At 47.5% G+C, this 20,088-nt stretch overlaps 1 protein-coding gene across 1 annotated transcript in view; it reads left to right on the forward strand.

Moving 5' to 3' along the window:
* Positions 1–20,088, forward strand: part of LOC311246894 (polycystin-1-like protein 2) — a gene marked incomplete at its 5' end in the record, with an annotated part of 86,235 nt that overhangs the window by 55,321 nt on the left and 10,826 nt on the right. The window contains 16 exons of the mRNA XM_084337135.1: positions 103–249; positions 490–614; positions 727–847; positions 1,250–1,378; positions 1,790–2,015; positions 2,723–2,913; positions 2,994–3,224; positions 4,833–4,934; positions 5,540–5,718; positions 5,846–5,992; positions 6,114–6,313; positions 10,024–10,250; positions 10,335–10,557; positions 11,226–11,689; positions 11,810–11,906; positions 12,538–12,678. Coding sequence (XP_084193261.1) covers positions 103–249; positions 490–614; positions 727–847; positions 1,250–1,378; positions 1,790–2,015; positions 2,723–2,913; positions 2,994–3,224; positions 4,833–4,934; positions 5,540–5,718; positions 5,846–5,992; positions 6,114–6,313; positions 10,024–10,250; positions 10,335–10,557; positions 11,226–11,689; positions 11,810–11,906; positions 12,538–12,678 — 2,950 coding nt within the window. The remainder of the gene's footprint in view (positions 1–102; positions 250–489; positions 615–726; positions 848–1,249; positions 1,379–1,789; positions 2,016–2,722; positions 2,914–2,993; positions 3,225–4,832; positions 4,935–5,539; positions 5,719–5,845; positions 5,993–6,113; positions 6,314–10,023; positions 10,251–10,334; positions 10,558–11,225; positions 11,690–11,809; positions 11,907–12,537; positions 12,679–20,088) is intronic.

A 20,088-nucleotide genomic window follows, 5' to 3' on the forward strand; every position in this document is an offset into this window, starting at 1 on the left:
AAAATAAACAAAAATTTGGATCTTAATGATGGATTACCACTTTAAAGTACAGGAAAGGAATGAATCACAATAACAGATATGATATTTTGTGTTGTGTTACAGGTGGAAGCCAGCTCTCTGTTGGCAGAACTCAGCTCTTCCCTCCACTTCATCAATGTCAACCAGGATGGTGGGGACGAAGGAGAGGTGGTGGAAGCAGCAACACCGATCATAGAGGCAGCCAGTAACATCCTGCATGTTTCCTCAGATGTGAGGTCAAGACTCTGAGCCACCGTTCTATTCTTCTTCAGTTCTCAAGGATCCTCATTGATCAATCAAACTTTTTTTCTTCTTCTTCTTCTTCTTCTTCTTCTTCTTCTTCTTCTTCTTCTTCTTCTTCTTCTTCTTCTTCTTCTTCTTCTTCTTCTTCTTCTTCTTCTTCTTCTTCTTCTTCTTCTTCTTCTTCTTCTTCTTCTTCTTCTTCTTCTTCTTCTTCTTCTTCTTCTTCAGAAAAAGGTCTCTGATTTTCTTCTTACTGGAATGAACAGTGTTCAGAGTGCATTGTTAAACGGGAAAAAGCTGGACGGAGAGCCGGCCATCATCAGCACGGGTCAGATCAGTCTGTATGTCAACCGGTAAGAGGTGTTTTGGACCGGCCTGAGGTTGCATGTAGTTTAGAGAGGCAGAGTTGAGAAATATAAAAAAGAATTGTTCAGCATCTGTTCGTTTTGCCTCTGCCTACTGTAGACTGTCTCCAGAATCCATCCAGAAGCAGAGTATAGATGTCCAGAAGAGCACGTCTTCCAGATTCTCCTTCCCCATGTTACCTGCTGATGTCCTGTCCCCTGAGGAACCAGTGGATGTGAGGGTGAGTGTGTTCACATCCTGAGGGAGTTTGTTTAGTCCATGATATGATATTATTCTACATAATTTCCCCTCAGGGACAATAAAGGACAATATATCTTATCTTATCTTAAGCTGCTGCTTATCTTATAAGAGCGAGTATCTTATGGCCTAGAAAACTCTCAACAACCTCAACACTGACCGTTCCCACTGATTGGGAACAAAACAAATGAACATAACCATGAATGACAACAGAATGAAAAGTTTCTGAACTGCAGATTTTCTCCATTGTCATAGTGGATGGTAGGCCAAAGCTACATTAAAGCCAGATTCTACTTGTTATTTGAATGACTCAAATGCCTTCTACTGTACAAAGCTATTTATCTAGGCCAATATCTTTAATTTTCAGTTTTGTCACTTGTTACAGATGATGAGTTTTGAGAAGAATCCATACTCTTGGAAAGAAGAAAACATTACTGGTGCCGTGGGATCTGTGTCCCTCACCAGAGCAAACGGTGCAGCCATTCCAGTAGAGAACCTGAGTGATGAGATAGAGGTGAGAGAGTGGATCCTAGTAGTAGCACTTTGGATAACACCAGAGATCTCATTTCAAATGAGGTTTCCCTCATTTACAGTCACATCGAGTGACCTTTGAATTCAGAGTAATGGTGAATGGTAAATGATGCATTTATATAGCGCTTTTATCCAAAGCGCTTTACAATTTTTGTTCCTCACATTCACCCATTCACACACTGATGGCGGAGGCGACCATGCAAGGTGCCAACCTGCACATCGGGAGCAATTAGGGGTTAAGTGTCTTGCTCAAGGACACCACCATCGACACGCTACCCGGGAGGGGCTGGAATCAAACCGGGAACCTCTACCTCCTGAGCCGCTGTCGCCCCGCTAGTAATGGTGGCTGTTTTCTTCATATTTGTTTTGGATGTGTCTTTTCTGCGGTTCCCAGATTCTCCTGCCGAGGCTGGACGAGGGGCAGGGGGTCAGTACGGTCCTGGACCTGGGCAACTTCAGCACGCTGATCATTGACGTTCCCTCGCCTGATGTAACGCTGGTGCTGAGGATGGAGCCATCTGAGGATATCTTTTTCAAGGTGTTTCTGGGGTATAAGGATTACCCCACAGAGGAGAGTTATGTAGCACAGACTCTGATGCCTCTGCAGAATGTCACAGAAGGTATTGTTCTGGACCAGCTGATTCACTGTTCAATAGGGCTGGAACAACTAATCAACTAATCGATGACTAATGGATTACAAAAATAGTTGGTCTATGATATGATGCACCTCCATGGTCTGTTGTTGAAGCCATTTGATGTATAAGCAAAATCTTTATTATTATTTAAACTGTTCAGCTCCTTTCGAACAGAAAACTTAAACAGGTTTTTGTAAAATAAATATATATATGTATAGTGTACATTTATGCTTGCTTTTTTTTCATTAACATCAATTTGCAAGTTGTTTGAAAGAGCGTTGTACAAGAGGAGGAATAATGTTTTCGTTTTTTTGCATGTTTTTTTGCATACAATTTGTGTGTATAAAACATTTTTGCGAAGCAATAATCTACAGATTAATCGATTATCAAAATAGTTGTTAGTTGCAGCCCTACTGTTGAAGCATATAATTCCTCATGGTGTGTGTGTGTGTGTGTGTGTGTGTGTGTGTGTGTGTGTGTGTGTGTGTGTGTGTGTGTGTGTGTGTGTGTGTGTGTGTGTGTGTGTGTGTGTGTGTGTGTGTGTGTGTGTGTGTGTGTGTGTGTGTGTGTGTGTGTGTGTGTGTGTGTGTGTGTGTGTGTGTGTGTGTGTGTGTGTGTGTGTGTGTGTGCATGCACGTGCATGCGTGTGTTATTATATAATAATTAGTAATTCTATATATTTTTTTATATAGAAGAGAGATACACCTGGGTCCTGGGCCCTAAAGGCAGAGCAGGAGATGTCGGGCTGCACTATCTTGTCGTGAAGCCCATTGTGAAGGCAGGCATTAAACACATCAATACAACTCTATCTATCACCTCCATTGCTGCGCAGTGCAAGTATTGGAATGAGACTGAATCCTCTTGGAGCGAGGACGGCTGCAGGGTAAGTGTCCAACACAACCCCAACAGGCACATCACTGCAGCCTTGAAAACGGACTCCTAAACCAGATCCTTTTCCTCCAGGTTGGTCCTCTCACTTCGCCGCTGGTGACACAGTGCCTCTGTAACCACCTGACCTTTTTTGGGAGCTCCCTCTTTGTCATGCCCAACCTGGTGGACGTGTCCCGGACGGCTGAGCTATTTGCCACTTTTACAACCAACCCCGTGGTGGTGTGCTTTGTGGGGGCCATCTTTCTCACGTATCTCCTGGTGGTTGTTTGGGCACGCAGGAAGGACATCCAGGACTCAGCCAAGGTCTGCCTCGACGAGTAGTTTCTAAGAACATGTGACGTAAAATGTTGTTTTGAATCCTTCATGTTTTTAATGGGCCCTTTTGAGGACGATTTGCCCACCGGCAATTTGGTGACCTCTAGTGGCTCGGGTGTGCATATTTTGTAATACAATATCGAATTGAAGGCTTATTTGTTGCCTGTCGATAGCGACAAACTCCGACAAAATCTGTTCAGCGGTTCTCGAGTTACATGCCGGTATTTGAGGCTTGTGCAAAGTACACGGTATTGCGCAAAATACCACTCCCGACTCTTGGGGCTCTAGTTCCGTCAATCATTTGGCGATCTCGAAAATGATTGTGGAGGATTGTAGCCAATGAGTGTGGCTTTCCAATGACACCCCACGTGGGGATGTATGAATCTAAAAAAACTAAACAGGAAACAGGAAGAGAAAAACAGCAGAATGAATTGAAGTCTAAAACTTCTCCTAATCACGCATTTCTGAATGGATCTTTATGAAATTTGGACATGTACTACATAAGGCTTCAGGCTATGGGCCAGCCGCACGGTGGTGTAGTGGTTAACACTGTCGCCTCACAGCAAGAAGGTCCAGGGTTCGATTCCCGCTTGGGGACCAGGTTTCCATGATGCCAGTTACCCAGGTGGGGTATCTCCCAGGCCTTTCTGTGTGGAGTTTGCATGTTCTCCCCGTGCTCGCAAGGGTTTACCCCCCGATAAGATAAACCCAATGGAAAAACATGCACAACAATAGATGGCTAACGCTGTGGCGTCCTTGACGAAGACGGACAGGAGCACTTTGATTGGTCCCCTAGCGCGGCTCACGTTGACGCCTGTCCCGGCTGCCCTTGGGGGGGAAGGACGATGGGATGGGTTAATCGCAGATACGAATTGCATGCATGCATCGCATGTGTGCCGATTGATGACCTCTGAGCAGGTCTTAAATTATTTATTATTATTATTATTATAATTATTACCACCTTCTGGGGAAATACTACCTCTGGACTACTAACTACTACAGAAAAACTTGAGTAACAGGTTTTTCTACAACTCAAGTTCAGACCTATGTTACTCTATTTCATTAGCACTAAAAGTGAATTCTCTTTCTGGAATCAGAAACTTCGGAATGTCATCTTTCAAAAGAGACCAGGCTCATGCATGTGCTATAAGTATAAAGTATGTTGTTTTGGTTTGCAAAAAAAGTATGCAGTCCTCAAAAACTAAAACTAAAATGGCCAATTCTGGGGGCGCAGGTTAACCGGTTCTCTCTATTTATATTTGATGTATACCGCGGTATAGCGCTGCAGGATGTTGATGAGAGTAACTGGATTTCAAGTTCAAGTTTTGTTTTATTTGTCACGTATAAAGTACATGTACATTACAGTGAAATGCTTGGTTCTGTATGAGCCCCCTGAGAATGTGCTTCATACAGTAAAAGAGTAATAAAAAAAAAGTCCAGACACAAATATACAATACACAAACTAAAGTACAACCTAAAGTACAAAATGCAAACCATGAGGTACAAAATGCAAACTTTTTAAAATGCAAAATGCAAAAATGAGGTATGGATGTAGTGCACATTTTCGTCATGTCTTGTGTTGGCATTCACCTACAGGTGAAGATAACGCTACTGGAAGATAACGACCCGTTAGCTGAGTATCGTTACATGTTGAACTTCAACACAGGCCATCGTCGTGGTGCCTCCACCTCCTCTCAGGTCAGTGCTGGAACCTTGTAGTGTGAGATATTACTGTAGCTTGACCTCAGAGATCATAAAATGTAACTTTTAATTTGAAAAAAAACATACTGGCACAAATGACAAATGACATACAGAACAAATCAGCACTAACCCAACGCTAACAAAGTAAAGGTGCTGTAAGTGGTATTCTTTTGTTTGTTAAAATAAGTGGTCTACATGTTAAAATAATAGCTCTGCACTCCGACAGCCATCACTGATATAGAGTGTCTGGTCACTAACATGGGGTCTCCCAGTCCCTCCGCTCTGCAGTAAACAGAAAATACATTGTCTGGTATCCCGTTCCCACTTTATTCAATCGGGAGAGAGAACTCCACATTGCAAAAATTGGCTGATTAAAAATAAGAAATAAAAACTAGTTTTAAGCAAGGGATACCAGAGAATGTACTGCAGAGTGGAGGGACTGGGAGACCCATGTTACTGACCAGACACTATTATCAGCGATGGCTGTTGGAATGTAGATTAGAAGATTAGAACAAGAAAATACACCTTTAAAGTTAGTATTCAAGCTTTGATTACATGGGGTGTATCGACTTCACACAGTGTGTCTCCTGTCTTGTTACCAGGTGACAGTAACGCTGCAGGGTGTGGAGGGAGAGAGCGAGCCGCACCACCTGACGGACCCTGACAAGCCTGTGTTTGAGAGGGGCGCGGTGGACATGTTCCTGATGACCACGCCCTTCTCCCTGGGGGAGCTGCAGAGCATCAGGCTGTGGCACGACAACTCTGGGGAGCATCCAGCCTGGTGAGGGGGGTGTTGCAAGGGCGGCTTCACACAACACAAAAGATGGTTAAATCAAGCTTAAACCTGAGATTTCACATTAGTACAGTACATAATAGTAGGGTGGATGACGATTAATTTGTACATGCAGGTACGTCAACAAAGTGATGGTGCAGGATCTGGAGACTGGACAGAAATGGCACTTCCTGTGTAACTCCTGGCTGGCCATAGATGTGGGAGAGTGCGCTCTGGACAAGGTCTTCCCTGTTGCCACGGAGATGGACTTGAAGAAATTCAGGTGAGGAGGAGCAAGAACAGACACAAGTTTTATGAAGACAAATTACTGGGATAGATTTCTATGTAATTATTTATTATTCTCACTAAAATCCACTGTATTGTTATGATCCACTATCTTCTAGTAATCTATTCTTCATGAAGACAGCAAAGGATTTCCGTGACGGCCACATCTGGTTCTCTGTGATCAGCCGCCCTCCCAGCAGCACCTTCACCCGCGTTCAGCGAGTGTCCTGCTGCTTCTCCCTGCTGCTCTGCACCATGCTGACCAGCATCATGTTCTGGGGCATTCCCACAGACCCCTCTGAGCAGACTATGGACCTGGGTATGTGAAGAGGGTTGTACTGTCAGGGCTTAGTATGGCATTCAAACACATCTCCACTAGCTTACATTGTCCGCTTTATTTATATAAAAAATAAAATAAATTATCCCTCTGTTTTTCCTTGTCGGTGTGCAGATGAACAAACATACATTCTCTATTTGTGTGCACAAACAAGTTTAATGTGATCAGTTAAAGGAACACATCGACATTATGGGAAATGTGCTTACCAGTAGAAAGCTATCCGGCTACAAGATAGTCTAGCTTAGCACAAATTAATGGAAGAGGATACAGACCACTAGCTGTTGGCCAAAAACACCTCTCCCAGAGTTTTCATTTAGGCTAGTGGTCCGTATTCGCTTCTGTATTGAAGCTCTTAGGAAATGCAGTCAACAAAATGGGGTGTCTGTCTAGTCAGGACACGGGAGGCAGGAATGTCCTTTGAGGGGTTTTATTATGAATTATGGTAGATACACAGATGCACAGGCGCTAGTTACTATTAGGCTATTTCCCATTAACACTGTGGAGGGAGTGTGGTTCTAAATGGGGAGGAAACAAAGACATCAATGTTACGTTATTCAGTCTATACTATTGCTATAAGTAACATAAACCTCACGAGTGGGACTAACAACTTACTATATTACAGGCAGGGCCGCCTCAGGGGGTGTGCGAGCAGTGCGGTCGCACAGGGCCTCGCGGGAAGGGGGGCCTTATTATTTTTTTTATTTTTATTTTTTTTATTTTTATTTTTTTTGCGAGGCCCCCCTTCCCGCGAGGCCCTTTTTCATCACAGACCTAAAATCTAGTTTTGCTTATATGCTTATATATTTCACATTAGACACGTTTGTAGAATGTGTCTGACTTGTTCCTGGCTCTGAGGCTCTGCAGGCAGCTCTGATGCTCTGCAGGCAGCAGAATTGGTTTCAATGAGGGGAGGGGTTACAGGTAAGGTAGCGTCTGTTGAGTTCATTGTGTGTGTCTGTGTGCGTGCCGGGGGGGGGGGGGGCGTGAACCGACTCATTGCCAGATGTGAGCGATTCGACTCACGCTCACCGACCCATCACTAGCGTCTGACTATTTCGCGCGTGCAGCATTGGAGGTTATGCCAGCCAAGATGAAGAGGACATCGTTCGGCAGATGGACTGAAGATGAAAGTTGTTGCATGTTAGACAGTTCAGTCAGGCTAGCCATCCCGGCTAAAGACAGGGACAGCTAGTTAGCTTTAGCTACGTTATAATATTGAGTGCTAACGTGTGGTTCAGTCGGGATATAGCCATGATGATGTCGGCTAGTAGCTAGCTTAGCTAAAGGCTAACTAGCGTTAGCTAACCTAGAGACAGCGCGTGCAGCATTGTTATGCCAAGATGAAGAGGATGGTCGTTCGGCAGATGAACTTCGTCAACTCCACGCGGTTGTCTCCATCCTCTTGGACGTTTGGTGAGTTTTTAATGCACTCTATTCTATTCCCGCCGTGGATATCTCTCTCTCTCTCTCTCTCTCTCTCTCTCTCTCTCTCTCTCTCTCTCTCTCTCTCTCTCTCTCTCTCTCTCTCTCGGGAGCCAACCGGGCCGACTAGCTGTTGTAGTACTAGTAGCTAACGGTGTGTGGCCTGGACTTGTTGCCGGCACCGCTATGGTAAACACCACTCTGTAGTGGGACGTGTATTGCCTTCTTTTTCCCTTCTCTCTTCGTATGAGAAGAGGAAAACACAGCGGCTGTCTGAAGTGTTGGCCTGTATTGCTTTTCTCACGTTGTACAGTTTTTCAGTGGTAGCCGCATAGCTTGCTTCTGCGTTAGCTAATGGTTAGCGATAGCCGGGTTGAGCTAACTGTTAGCCAGTTAGCTGTTTAGCTACGACGTTAGCTGCCGGCTGCGCTCGGCTGGGAACGTTAGTTTGATGCTATCAGTTAGCCTAGAGTTAGCTGTTAGCTTGTGCTACGACCATTGACATTAGCCGTGAGAATAGCAGGGGGCCCTGGCACTCTGACTACGACATCATCTTTGACAGAAGATGTAGTCGGGCCTGCACCATGACAAGGCTCCGGCCATAGCTTCTTTTTGTCCCGCCAGCGAGAGGCCTTTCGTCAACGTGGAGACCTGTGTTGCGGCCTTTCGCCCTGCGTTCCTTGGTGCAGGTAAGATGTCCATTGGACATTACCCCACTCTTCCTTCCTTCCCCTCCCGAATGTTTTGTTAATAACAATGTTTTTTTCCAGGCAAAACATATGTTACTTCACAACATTTGGAGATACGACATGTGCTGTGTGTGAATTGTCTTGGTCGTTTGTGTAGCTTGGGTAGCGTTGGCCAAAGCTGTGTGTGGCCTGGTGTCAGTACCTGGCTACTCTATTTGCAGTTAGCCTATTTAGCTGATGTCGGCCCTTGGCTGCTTGCTACTTTGTTTTCTCTGGTATAGACCCTCTTCTCTTTGGATTTAAGTGTTGATCTTTGTCCTTTTGGATCTATGTATATTCATGTTGCCTTTGTGAAGTTATCTTTTCCTTCTGTTTTGTTCTTCCATTAAAAGTTGAATATCCTTTAGGGGCTCATCTTTGCTTATCTCTCTCTCATACATGCTCTCTCTCTAACACACACACACACGACACACAGACATGCTCTCTCTCTCTCTAACACACAAACACACATGCTCTCTCTCTCTCTCTCTCTTTCTAACACACACAGTCTGCCTATGGCGGCCCTTCTCGATGGCTAGGCTGTGCTCGCTGAGTCTGTACCTAGTCAAGCATTTCTCCCAGGCGGCCCTGATTACAGGGATAAACAGTGCTAAACAGATACTAAATACTATAATCAACAACATAGATTATACTCAATAGGCATAGGTTATCACTATAAAACATACTGATAAATAGCTTCCTAAACAGCTGGTAGTGTAACCAGTCTCGTATTGCTCTGCGTTGTGTTTCAAATTCCGATTCGACCCCTGTTAAGGGATTGCCCTGAGTGGGAGTTGAACCCCGGTCTCCCGCACCGGGGCCGACATCACAAACTGCTGCGCCAAGAAAGGATATCCCCCCTAAGCGCTCAGTTTGGATGCCTCTGGGGAGTGAGTTTACTTGCAGTACCGCTTAACATCCACAGCCACCGAACTACTTGTACCATGTGACTGTGGATAGACTGCGGTACCTCCGTTACACTCAGCCCCCTAAACTCACTCCACCCAGGGCATCCGGGTCACGGCACCACTGTAACCGGTCTCGTATTGCTCTGCGTTGTATTTCAAATTCCGATTCGACCCCTGTTAAGGGATTGCCCTGAGTGGGAGTTGAACCCCGGTCTCCCGCACCGGGGCCGACATCACAAACTGCTGCGCCAAGAAAGGATATCCCCCCTAAGCGCTCAGTTTGGATGCCTCTGGGGAGTGAGTTTACTTGCAGTACCGCTTAACATCCACAGCCACCGAACTACTTGTACCATGTGACTGTGGATAGACTGCGGTACCTCCGTTACAGTAGCATTATAACATTACTATATAAATCACCAACAATAACTGAACATCTTCATTATACACATATTTAGCACTTACTTGTGGTCATGGACGCACACAAACTGAGGAAATCAACTGGAGCCCAATGTATTGGAAACTGACTGACACCACTGACATGTTCTCATGAAATTAAACACATGTCCCATAATGTCAGAGTGTTTTTTTTTTTTAACAATTTCCCCTGTTTTCCCCGTTTCCCTCTGTTTTGAAGGTCACATCGAGTTCACGTGGCAACAGGTCATGATTGGATTTCAAAGTTCAATCATCATGTTTCCGATCAACCTTCTGATTGTGAGCATCTTCAGGAACACTCGTCCCAGAGAGAGGTCTGGTAAAGCAGACACTTCTAAGCAGGGGAACACCGTCCGAGTGTCTCCTTCCCAGACCTCCTCCCCGCAGAGGGAGCTCAAGGACATCACACCAGAAACAGTCATCAAGGTAAAGTAAAGAAAAAAGTTAATTGAAAGTAATAATTTGTCCGTTCTCTTGTCTTAAGCTCTCGATATCGTGTCTCCATATCAGGACATAAAGAGAATTGCCCAGTCACTCTCAAAAGCCATGAAAAGCCCCATACCACATGTGGAGCTGGAGCTCAGGCCCGGCCAGCAGGCGGACATCAACACCCTGCTCTCTCTGGTCGAGGACATCATAAGACAGCAGAACCGAGCAGGTGGAGAGTTCTACACCGATTCCTCCAAGAAAGACGGCTCTATCGTCCTCTCGTTAGGTGCAGTCAATCTGCAAGGTGAAGTACACTGTGTCCTTTTAACCACGATATCCTCTAGCTCCGAAATATATCACATGCTCTGTGCATGTCTCTACAATTATTTTAACCCATTGGGCATGTTCACAGAATCAGAATCAGCCTTTATTTGACATTGTATAGTATACAACAAAATTGTACTTGCCACTGTAATGGTGCATGAAATAGAATAAAATACATCATAAAGGGGCGCCCTCGTGGCGCATACCATAGTGCCTCGCGCACCTACGCGGCCGTCCCGGGTTTGCTCCCCGCTCCCGGTGATATTTGTCGCATGTCTTCCCCACATCTCCTCCCGTTCGCCCTCTCCTCTGTCGGTCCTGCGTGACCAGTAAAAAGCTGTAAAAATGCTAAAAATAATTTACAAAAATTAATAAAAAATACATCATAAAAAACACTAAAGACCAGAAGAAGAATAAAATGTCAATATTGCACATAATAGTAAACTGCAAGGTAAAATGTCAGGTGGATAGCAGCATATGGTTCTCAGTGTCTTTTCATGTTCGTATTGAGTGTGCAAACTGCTTTGGGGAAGAAACTGTCTCTGAGTGTGGAGGTGCATGGTTTTGGCTGACCTATGAAAGATGAAAGATTAAAGTAGAATGGATTCCACATGTCAACCGGACTTTGTTGATGTTTTGGGTGAACAGAGAGCGGTGTGTGTGGGAGCCCTGAGAGGACAGTGGAGGGAGTCCAGAAGAGAACCAACAACAACCAGTATCTGTACAGGCAGCTGCGTCACGTGGAGAAGGAGCTGAGTCTACTGGGACCCTCTCGTTTCCCCAACCCCGACAGCTACACCCGGGCCGTGCAGCAGGTGCAGGGCATGAAGGGTCTACTGGAGCACCACAACCCGTCCTCCAGCCTGGGAGGGGACCTGCTGGCTCGCAGCCCCAGCCCTGCAGAGAGCGTCGACGGGGACAGCGGCAAAAAGGGAGGGCTACCTTGGTGGTTTGTGTTTGTCGGCTGGATACTAGTGATTGCCACTAGCAGTGTTTCGGGATACTTCACCATGATGTACGGGCTGACCTACGGGAAGGACCGCTCCATTAGCTGGCTCATCTCCATGCTGGTCTCCTTCTTTGAGAGTCTCTTTATTACCCAGCCGCTGAAGGTGAGAAACGTCACGGTGCTGCACATTTTATTCTACCTTTTTTATTCTAGTTATTCTACCTGGCATTATATTACATCTTACAGCGTCTCGAATTGACGTCTTGAAATTTCTCTGCCCCAGGTTCTTGGTTTTGCCGCGTTCTTTGCTCTTGTTCTGAAGAAGGTTGACCAGGAAGAGTATGGAGATCCTCAGTTGGACGACACGCTCAGAAAGACAGGTATTTATTATATTATACAGCTTTCTTTCCATTTTATTTAGTGGAAAAAAGGCTAAACACGATGGGCCTCATTAGTCGAGCACAATACAAAGAAATTGTAAAGAGAGCCTTACACTCAAACAATCAAAGTCAAACTCATTTAAAGCGCAGTAGGCAACTTCGTAGAAATGACCAATAGTGAGTTTACCGCACTAAAATAGAGCAAGCTCTGCATCACCTCTCAAGCCCATCAGACTCCCAGGGCCACCAGCAGCTTTAAGCTGAATACATTTTTATTATTATTTATATATATTTTTTTTTATTGCAAATCCAATACGACCCTGGGAACACCAGTTGGCAAGCCCAAAACATCTGATTGGCCAAAAATAGCTTCCTGCATCAATGACCAATGTAACCAATCAATGTTTTTGGCCTGCCAAGTGATGTTCCCAGGGGTTGCATCGGAAAACCATAGCGCTTGTCATCAAACAGTAAAACCACCTGCCAATCAGAATTATTATTGGAATTATTATTCATTAAATCATCTAAATTAAGTTGTTGGAATCAGTTGGGATGCACATTTTGTGTTTTAAGTAAACTGTGCCACTATTTTATCGACCTTCAACCCGATGGTACAAACCTCCGCCTCCAGATGATCCTGATGTGGTGCGGGCAGCCAGGAGGGACAGCACCTGCAGCTTCTATCAGCCGCCACCACCTACTGACATAGAGAGGATGAGAAACAACATGCTCAAGGAGCAGAAGGTCTTTGCTCTCATTAAGGAGATTCTTGGTGAGTTGAAACACTCCATGCGTAGCAACTAGTGCTGTCAGGCGATAACATTTTTTATCTAATTAATTACAGGATTTGTAATTAATTAATCTAATTAATCACATTTTTATCGCATAACCATTTTAGGCCTGATATTCTATATTCTATAATCATATTTCAAATTGCATGTGTCCGGATGGCAGAATTCAGTACTGTATCTACAAAACCTTCTGTTTAATCATCTTCCATTTATTCATTTGCTTCGATTTTTCAGGTCTGGTCAATTTTAGCATGGTGTTATTCACAGTCAAAGATACAAAAAAAATTTCATTGATATTCTCATTTGGTTCATTACAATTTACTCAAGCCTAGTAACAGACACGGGGCTAGATCCACAAAGAATGGATTGCACAGTGCTAATTGCACCCTTACTTACAATTCATTATGAATCGAAAATGGGGGACCCTGATGTAAACAAGACGAAAGTCTTTTCTCTGGTCTGCATCTCCTTAACACTTTGGATGCCACGCCTCCCCGTCTCAAAACCTTGTTGCGTGCCACCACCCACTTCAATGATAGCGCTCTCATATTTGCGAACGCATAAAATACATCTTAAATTATGGCTGTGTCTAATCTGGCCGTCGCTTATCAATGACTTGTTTTTTAAAGATAAATTTTTTGGCGTTTTATCGCTTTATTTCTACTGAGCAGTCCAGTAGGGAGAGACAGATGAGGAATGGGATACAGAGTGGGGGGAAGACATTCGGCAAATAACGACGGGTTCGGGAGTCGAACCCGGGTCGGCCGTGTCGCGGCTGAGCGCGCTATGTGGTTCGCCACTGGGGCGCCCCATCAATGTTGTTTGCAGTCAACATTGTCGAAACGGATTGTTTTTTAATCAGTTCATTTCCGTTATACCATTTTGAAAAACGCTCGTTTCTTGAAACTTCCAGAAGATTTCAGAAGATTCTGTGATAAACGCCCTTTACTGTAATACACAAAACACGTTGTAATTTTTCGGCCTATTTATGAATAGTTTTCAAATAAACGCTAGATTATCGATAGTATATGTGTACTTATGCACGCTATAGAAGCGGGCTGAAAATCGAATCTCTTATTTCCTGATCGCACGCACACACACACACACACACACACACACACACACACACACACACATAGGGCCCACGTTGATATCTCTGTGAAAAAGCTCTGATTATCCTAAGACTGGTAAAATAGATTCCTTACCTCAGATCAGATGTTCTCCAAAAAGATTATTCCAATTCCTGATCGCCATTCCAAATATCGCGTTTATTGATCCAACGCTGGGTGGTCGAAACACAGATTCCATGCTGTTCTGATGGTCCAGAATGACAATTGTGTATATTGAGCCGTACTGTATTGTACCTGCGCGGTGATTGATTGAATGAACATTTTATCAACAGATTGCAGAATGGGTACAATACAGTACTGCTCAATACACACAATTGTTAAGGGGATGCAGACCAGAGAAAGACTTTCGTCTTTTTTACATCAGGGTCCCCCATTTTCAATTCATAATGAATTGTAAGTAAGGGTGCAATTAGCACCGTGCAATCCATTCTTTGTGTATCTAGCCCACAGTATTTCTGACACTGGGAATACATTCCCTGAGATCCATAGATGTCCCTAGAATCAGATACCAAGAACATGCAAATGGACCATATTAAAAAAAAAGTCTGTGAATGTGTATTCTACGTTCTTATGGAATGAATGAGATAAAAAAATTATAATAAAAACAAAAATAAAATAAAAAATATATACCGTACTTTTCGCACTATAAGCCGCACCTGACTTTAAGCCGCACCTGACTATAAGCCGCAGCAGCTAAATTGAATGATGTGTACATATATAAGCCGCACTGGACTATAAGCCGCATGTGTTTTAATGTTTAATTACCATATGTAAGGAGTGGAGCCTGCGGCTTAATTTGACTCAACACGGGAAACCTCACCCGGCCCGGACACGGAAAGGATTGACAGATTGATTGCTCTTTCTCGATTCTGTGGGTGGTGGTGCATGGCCGTTCTTATATTGAGCTTTAAGTTCCCACTTCTACAGAGAATGACTCCCACATCTAAAGAGAATGACTCCCACCTCTACAGAGAATGACTCCCATTGGGACACAATACTGTCGGACAAATAACAAGAATTAACTCATTTGTATTAAGTTTAGCAAATAAGGACTCCAGCCACCCGAACAACTGCCTCTTTGAACTGCTGCGGTCAGGCAAGCGATACCGGAGTCTCAAGGCGAGCACAGAAAGACTCAGAAGAAGCTTCTATCCCCAGGCCATCAGGCTGCTCAACGAACAATAAACACTATACAACAACCATCAAATGCACACAGCACACACATCCACACGCACACACTCACTTTAAACAAACAACACACTGCAGCACCCACTCTCCACACTTTAGATCACCTAAACACACTTTATATTTATTGATAAAGGATTTGCACTACAACTCGTACACCTTACTGTAAATTGTACCTAAATTGTACCTCATCCCATTTCTGTTTTGCACTATAAAGTATTGTATATTAGTACACTGCATAGTATATTGTATATCATATGGTAACTCAGTTACTTCTATTCTGCATCGAACATTGTACATATGTGTGAGGTTTTGGTCCGCTCCCTGCCACACGCTCCGTTCCTTTAAGGTACTATGTGATTAATGCATTCCCCGCCACGCGCTCCGTTCCTTTAAGGTGCCGTGTTTGATTGGTGCTTTCCCCGCCACACGCTTTTGGAGCAAGTATCAATCTCATCCCGCAGCTGTCACAGCTTGTAATTAGCGCCCCTGAAGGCTTTATATGCTCAGACCCCCTTACTATCGATGTTGGGTCGTTTTGAATTACACCTGCATATTCCTGCCTTCCCCGTCGCTGTTGCTGTTTTTTGCTCTCCAGGATCCTTTGTGGAGAACTGCTGTGGAGAACCTGGTTCCCCGTTCGGAGCTACGCCTCGTAATCTGCCCGCTTCTCGCGTTGCGCTCTGGTGAGTTTTTGGACTGTCTTTTGGATTATCAGTTTTTTGTGTGTTTGGTGAACACCGAAGAGATCCCGTTTTTGTTTGTACTGGACTCACCTAATTTTTGTGTTAGATTAACACTGAAGATACCGTATTGTTTTTTCTCTGGACTCTGCTAACTTGTGTGTGGTACACCGAAGATCAAGTCACTTGGATTTATACTGGATCAGTCACCTCTCTGCCTCTGTGTGTGCGTCGGGCTAACTCTGATTTCTCTCTCTCTCCGTTTCCACCGGGAGTGAAAGCTGGGAGGATCTGCAGAGCCGCTTCGACGTCACTAGCCAATTCCTCACCACTACCTACTGGGAGTATCTGCAGAGCCACAACAATCTTCACATGCCAGATTCCCCGTTTGTTCGATTGCTGTACTTCATTCTATCTTGTGACTCTGTTAATAAATACGCCCTTGCTTTGGCTAACTCTGAACTTCCTCTCTGTGCCGTTGCGTTTGAGGTCGGTTACAAACCCTAACATTACGACCCAACCATGACGACCTCAGCCGACACAGAGAGGGTCAGAACAGCGTTGGCAGTCCAGATAGAGTTAACCAACGACCACAGCCTACAGCTAGGTGCGGCTGCGGCTGCTGTACAGGAGCTCCGAGAGCAGGTCCTGCCTATTCAGGGGTCCCTTGGCTCTCTGGCTAGCCAGCAGTCTAATATTCTCCTCCAATTACAAGCGCTGAGTGAAACCGTTAACACCTTGCTTGTAACCCCACTTACTTCAGGAGCCTCGGCCGGAGCATCACCCGCAGCCCTGGCAGGCCCCGCGCCTCCCGATCCCGCACCTCGGGAGCCCTGTCTCTCCGAACCACGGTTGTTCGATGGTAACTTCGAGGATTGTGCCACATTCATCATGCAATGTGAGTTGGTTTTTCGTCATCAACCCAGCCGATTCACTTCAAGGGGAGCCCAAGTGGCTTACATGACTAACTTGCTCTCAGGCCGGGCAGCCCAGTGGGTCACTGCCTCCTGGGCAATGGGGGCAGATTTCTGTTTTTCCTACCCAGACTTCGTGGCTGAGCTCCGCAGGGTTTTCCACCACCCAGCCCATGGCCAGGACCCTGGAGCCCGGTTGGGTACCTTCCGGCAGGGCAGTGGCGGGGTCACCGACTACGTGCTGGAGTTCAGACTGGCGGCAACGGAGAGCGGTTGGAACGATCGAGCACTTCGTCTCACCTTCATGAGGGGGCTCAACGACGCTGTCAGGGACCAGCTCTCGACCCGTGAGGAACCTGAGTCCCTCGAGGACCTGTTCAGCCTCGCCATTCGCATCGACGGACGCCTCCAGGAGAGAAGACGTGAGAGAACCCGACAGGGACCTCCAGAGGTACTCCAGACCCCCCGTACTCGTGACGGTACTGCGGGCCGCCCTTCTCCCAACACGACTGGTGGCTCTTTTCCCTCCCGTTCGGTGCCCGGGAAGGAACCCATGCAGCTGGGACGTTCTCATCTTAGCCAAGCTGAACGGGAGGCGAGGTTCAGGTCCGGCCTTTGCCTCTACTGCGGTCGGGATGGACACCGTATCGCCAACTGCCCCACCCGGCCAAAAGACCAGGCTTGCCGGGACCCCGGGAGATCCTGGTGAGCCGTTTTTCTCGTTCCCGGAGCCGTGCACCACCTAGCCGTCTGATGAGTGTCACCCTGGCATGGACGGACCAACGAGCCACGGTGGAGGCACTCATTGACTCGGGGGCTGACGAGAGTTTCCTAGACTTCGAGTTTGCTACCCGGGCCAACATTCCACTTGAGGACCTAGTGAGGCCATTGGAGGTATTCGCATTGGACCAACACCGCCTGGCTGACATCACTCAACGCACCTGCCCTGTCCTGCTCACCATTGCTGGTAACCACGTTGAGAGACTCCAGTTTTTTATCACCAGATCCCCTCTTGTCCCAGTAGTCCTGGGCCGGCCCTGGCTCGCGCTGCACGAGCCCCACATCGCCTGGTCCTCCGGTACCATCAGGGGGTGGAGCTCCTCCTGTCATGCCCAGTGTCTTCAGGCGGCGTCCTGTCCCTCGCCCCGGAGATCCGTTTGTGAGCCGCCTCCGGACCTCTCGACCATACCCCCCGAGTACCACGACCTCATGGAGGTTTTCAGTAAGTCCAGGGCTTAGGCCCTTCCGCCTCACCGGCCTTACGACTGTGCCATCGACCTCCGCTCAGGGGCTCCCCTTCCCGGCAGCCGCCTCTACAGTCTGACCGTCCCTGAGAAGGCAGCGATGGATCAATACATCTCTGAGTCCTTGGAAGCAGGACTCATTCGGCCTTCCTCCTCTCCTGTGGCGGCCGGCTTCTTCTTTGTTGGGAAGAAGGACGGAGACCTTCGACCCTGCATCGACTATCGCCAGCTCAACGAGATCACCATTAAGAACAAGTACCCTCTTCCTCTCATGAACTCCACCTTCGAGCCTCTCACCCAGGCTACCGTCTTTACCAAGCTGGACCTCCGGAGTGCCTACCATCTAGTCCGTATCCGAGAGGGCGATGAGTGGAAGACCGCTTTCAAGACTCCCAGGGGCCACTACTACCTGGTTATGCCATTCGGCCTCACCAACGCTCCGGCGGTATTCCAGGCGCTCATGAACGACGTCCTTCGTGACATGCTGGAGGAGTTTGTGGTAGTATACCTAGACGACATCCTCATCTTCTCCAAGACCCTCGAGGAACACATCCAGCATGTCCGCCGTGTGCTGGAGCGCCTCCTCCACAATCGGCTCTTCGTCAAGGCGGAGAAGTGCCGATTCCACTCCGACTCCGTCGATTACCTGGGCTTCATTGTGGAGAGAGGCTTGACCCGAGCTGATCCTCGCAAGATCCGGGCCATGGAGGAGTGGCCGGAACCCACCTCTCGGAAGGAGTTACAGAGCTTCCTCGGGTTCGCCAACTTCTACCGAAGGTTCATCCGGAACTACAGTCAAGTGGCGGAACCGCTTACCAGGCTGACCTCTCCCGCCCTGCCGCTCGACTGGTCCCCAGCGGCGTGTGCTGCGTTCCGCTCCCTCAAGAAGAGGTTCACTTCCGCCCCGATCTTGCTCCATCCAGACCCCAAGAGACAGTTCATCGTAGAGGTGGACGCCTCGGATACTGGACTGGGAGCTATCTTATCCCAGCGGTCGGCAACAGACCAGAAAGTACATCCGTGCGCCTTCTACTCGCGTCGTTTCCTCCCTGCCGAGAGGAACTATGACATCGGCAATCGGGAGCTGCTGGCGGTCGTGGCTGCCTTGGAGGAGTGGCGTCATTGGCTAGAGGGGGCCGAGGAGCCATTTACCATTTGGACGGACCACAAGAACCTGACGTACATCCGTGCTTCCAAGCGCCTCAATGGCCGGCAGGCAAGATGGGCCAGCTTCCTCAGTCGGTTCGACTTCTCGCTGACGTTTCGCCCTGGTTCCCGCAACACGAAGGCCGACTCCCTGTCCCGGTTACACTCCAAGGGGGCTCCAACCACTGAGGACCCGACTCCCATCCTCCCTGAGGCCAGGGTGGTAGGAGTAGTCACCTTGGGCATCGAGGGGGTGGTAAGGCGTGCCCTACGCTTCCATCGCGCTCCAGGCAATGTACCGGTTCATCGTCTCTTCGTCCCCGACTCGGTCCGGTCCCGGGTCCTCCAGTGGGGCCATACCAGCCGGTTCGCCTGCCACCCGGGCGTTCATCGCACGTTCTCCTTCCTGGCTCGTCGATTCTGGTGGCCCACCATGAGGAACGACGTCAAGGAGTTCGTACTGGCCTGCGCAGTCTGCGCCCGCAGCAAGGCCTCCCACCAGGCACCCTCCGGGCTATTGCAGCCGCTTCCCATTCCGAGCCGTCCTTGGTCACATGTGGCGCTGGACTTCGTCACGGGTCTTCCTTCTTCCCAGGGGAACACGTGCCTACTGACCGTGGTGGATCGGTTCAGCAAGGGGGTTCACCTCGTGGCCCTTCCCAAGCTTCCCTCGGCGGCCGAGACGGCGGACCTCCTGACACGCCACGTGTTTCGCCTCCATGGTTTTCCCCAGGACGTCGTCTCGGACCGGGGGCCCCAGTTCACTTCCCAGGTATGGCGGGCTTTTTGCAAGGGATTGGGGGCAACGGTCAGTCTTTCCTCTGGTTATCATCCCCAGACTAACGGACAAACGGAGAGGATGAACCAGAGCATGGAGTCTGCTCTTCGGTGTGTGGCTGCCGAGAGACCAGCTTCTTGGAGCCGTTTCCTTCCCTGGGTCGAGTACTCCATCAACTCCATGGTCAGTTCCGCCACCGGCCTCTCACCCTTTGAGGTATCCCTGGGCTACCAACCCCCTCTTTTCCCTGCACAGGAGTCGGAGGTGGCAGTTCCCTCCGTACAGGACCACCTCGACCGGTGCCGTCGGGT

This window comes from Notolepis coatsorum (assembly GCF_963971535.1).
Source record: "Notolepis coatsorum genome assembly, chromosome: 20".
In the NCBI taxonomy this organism is placed as follows: Eukaryota; Metazoa; Chordata; class Actinopteri; order Aulopiformes; family Paralepididae; genus Notolepis; species Notolepis coatsorum.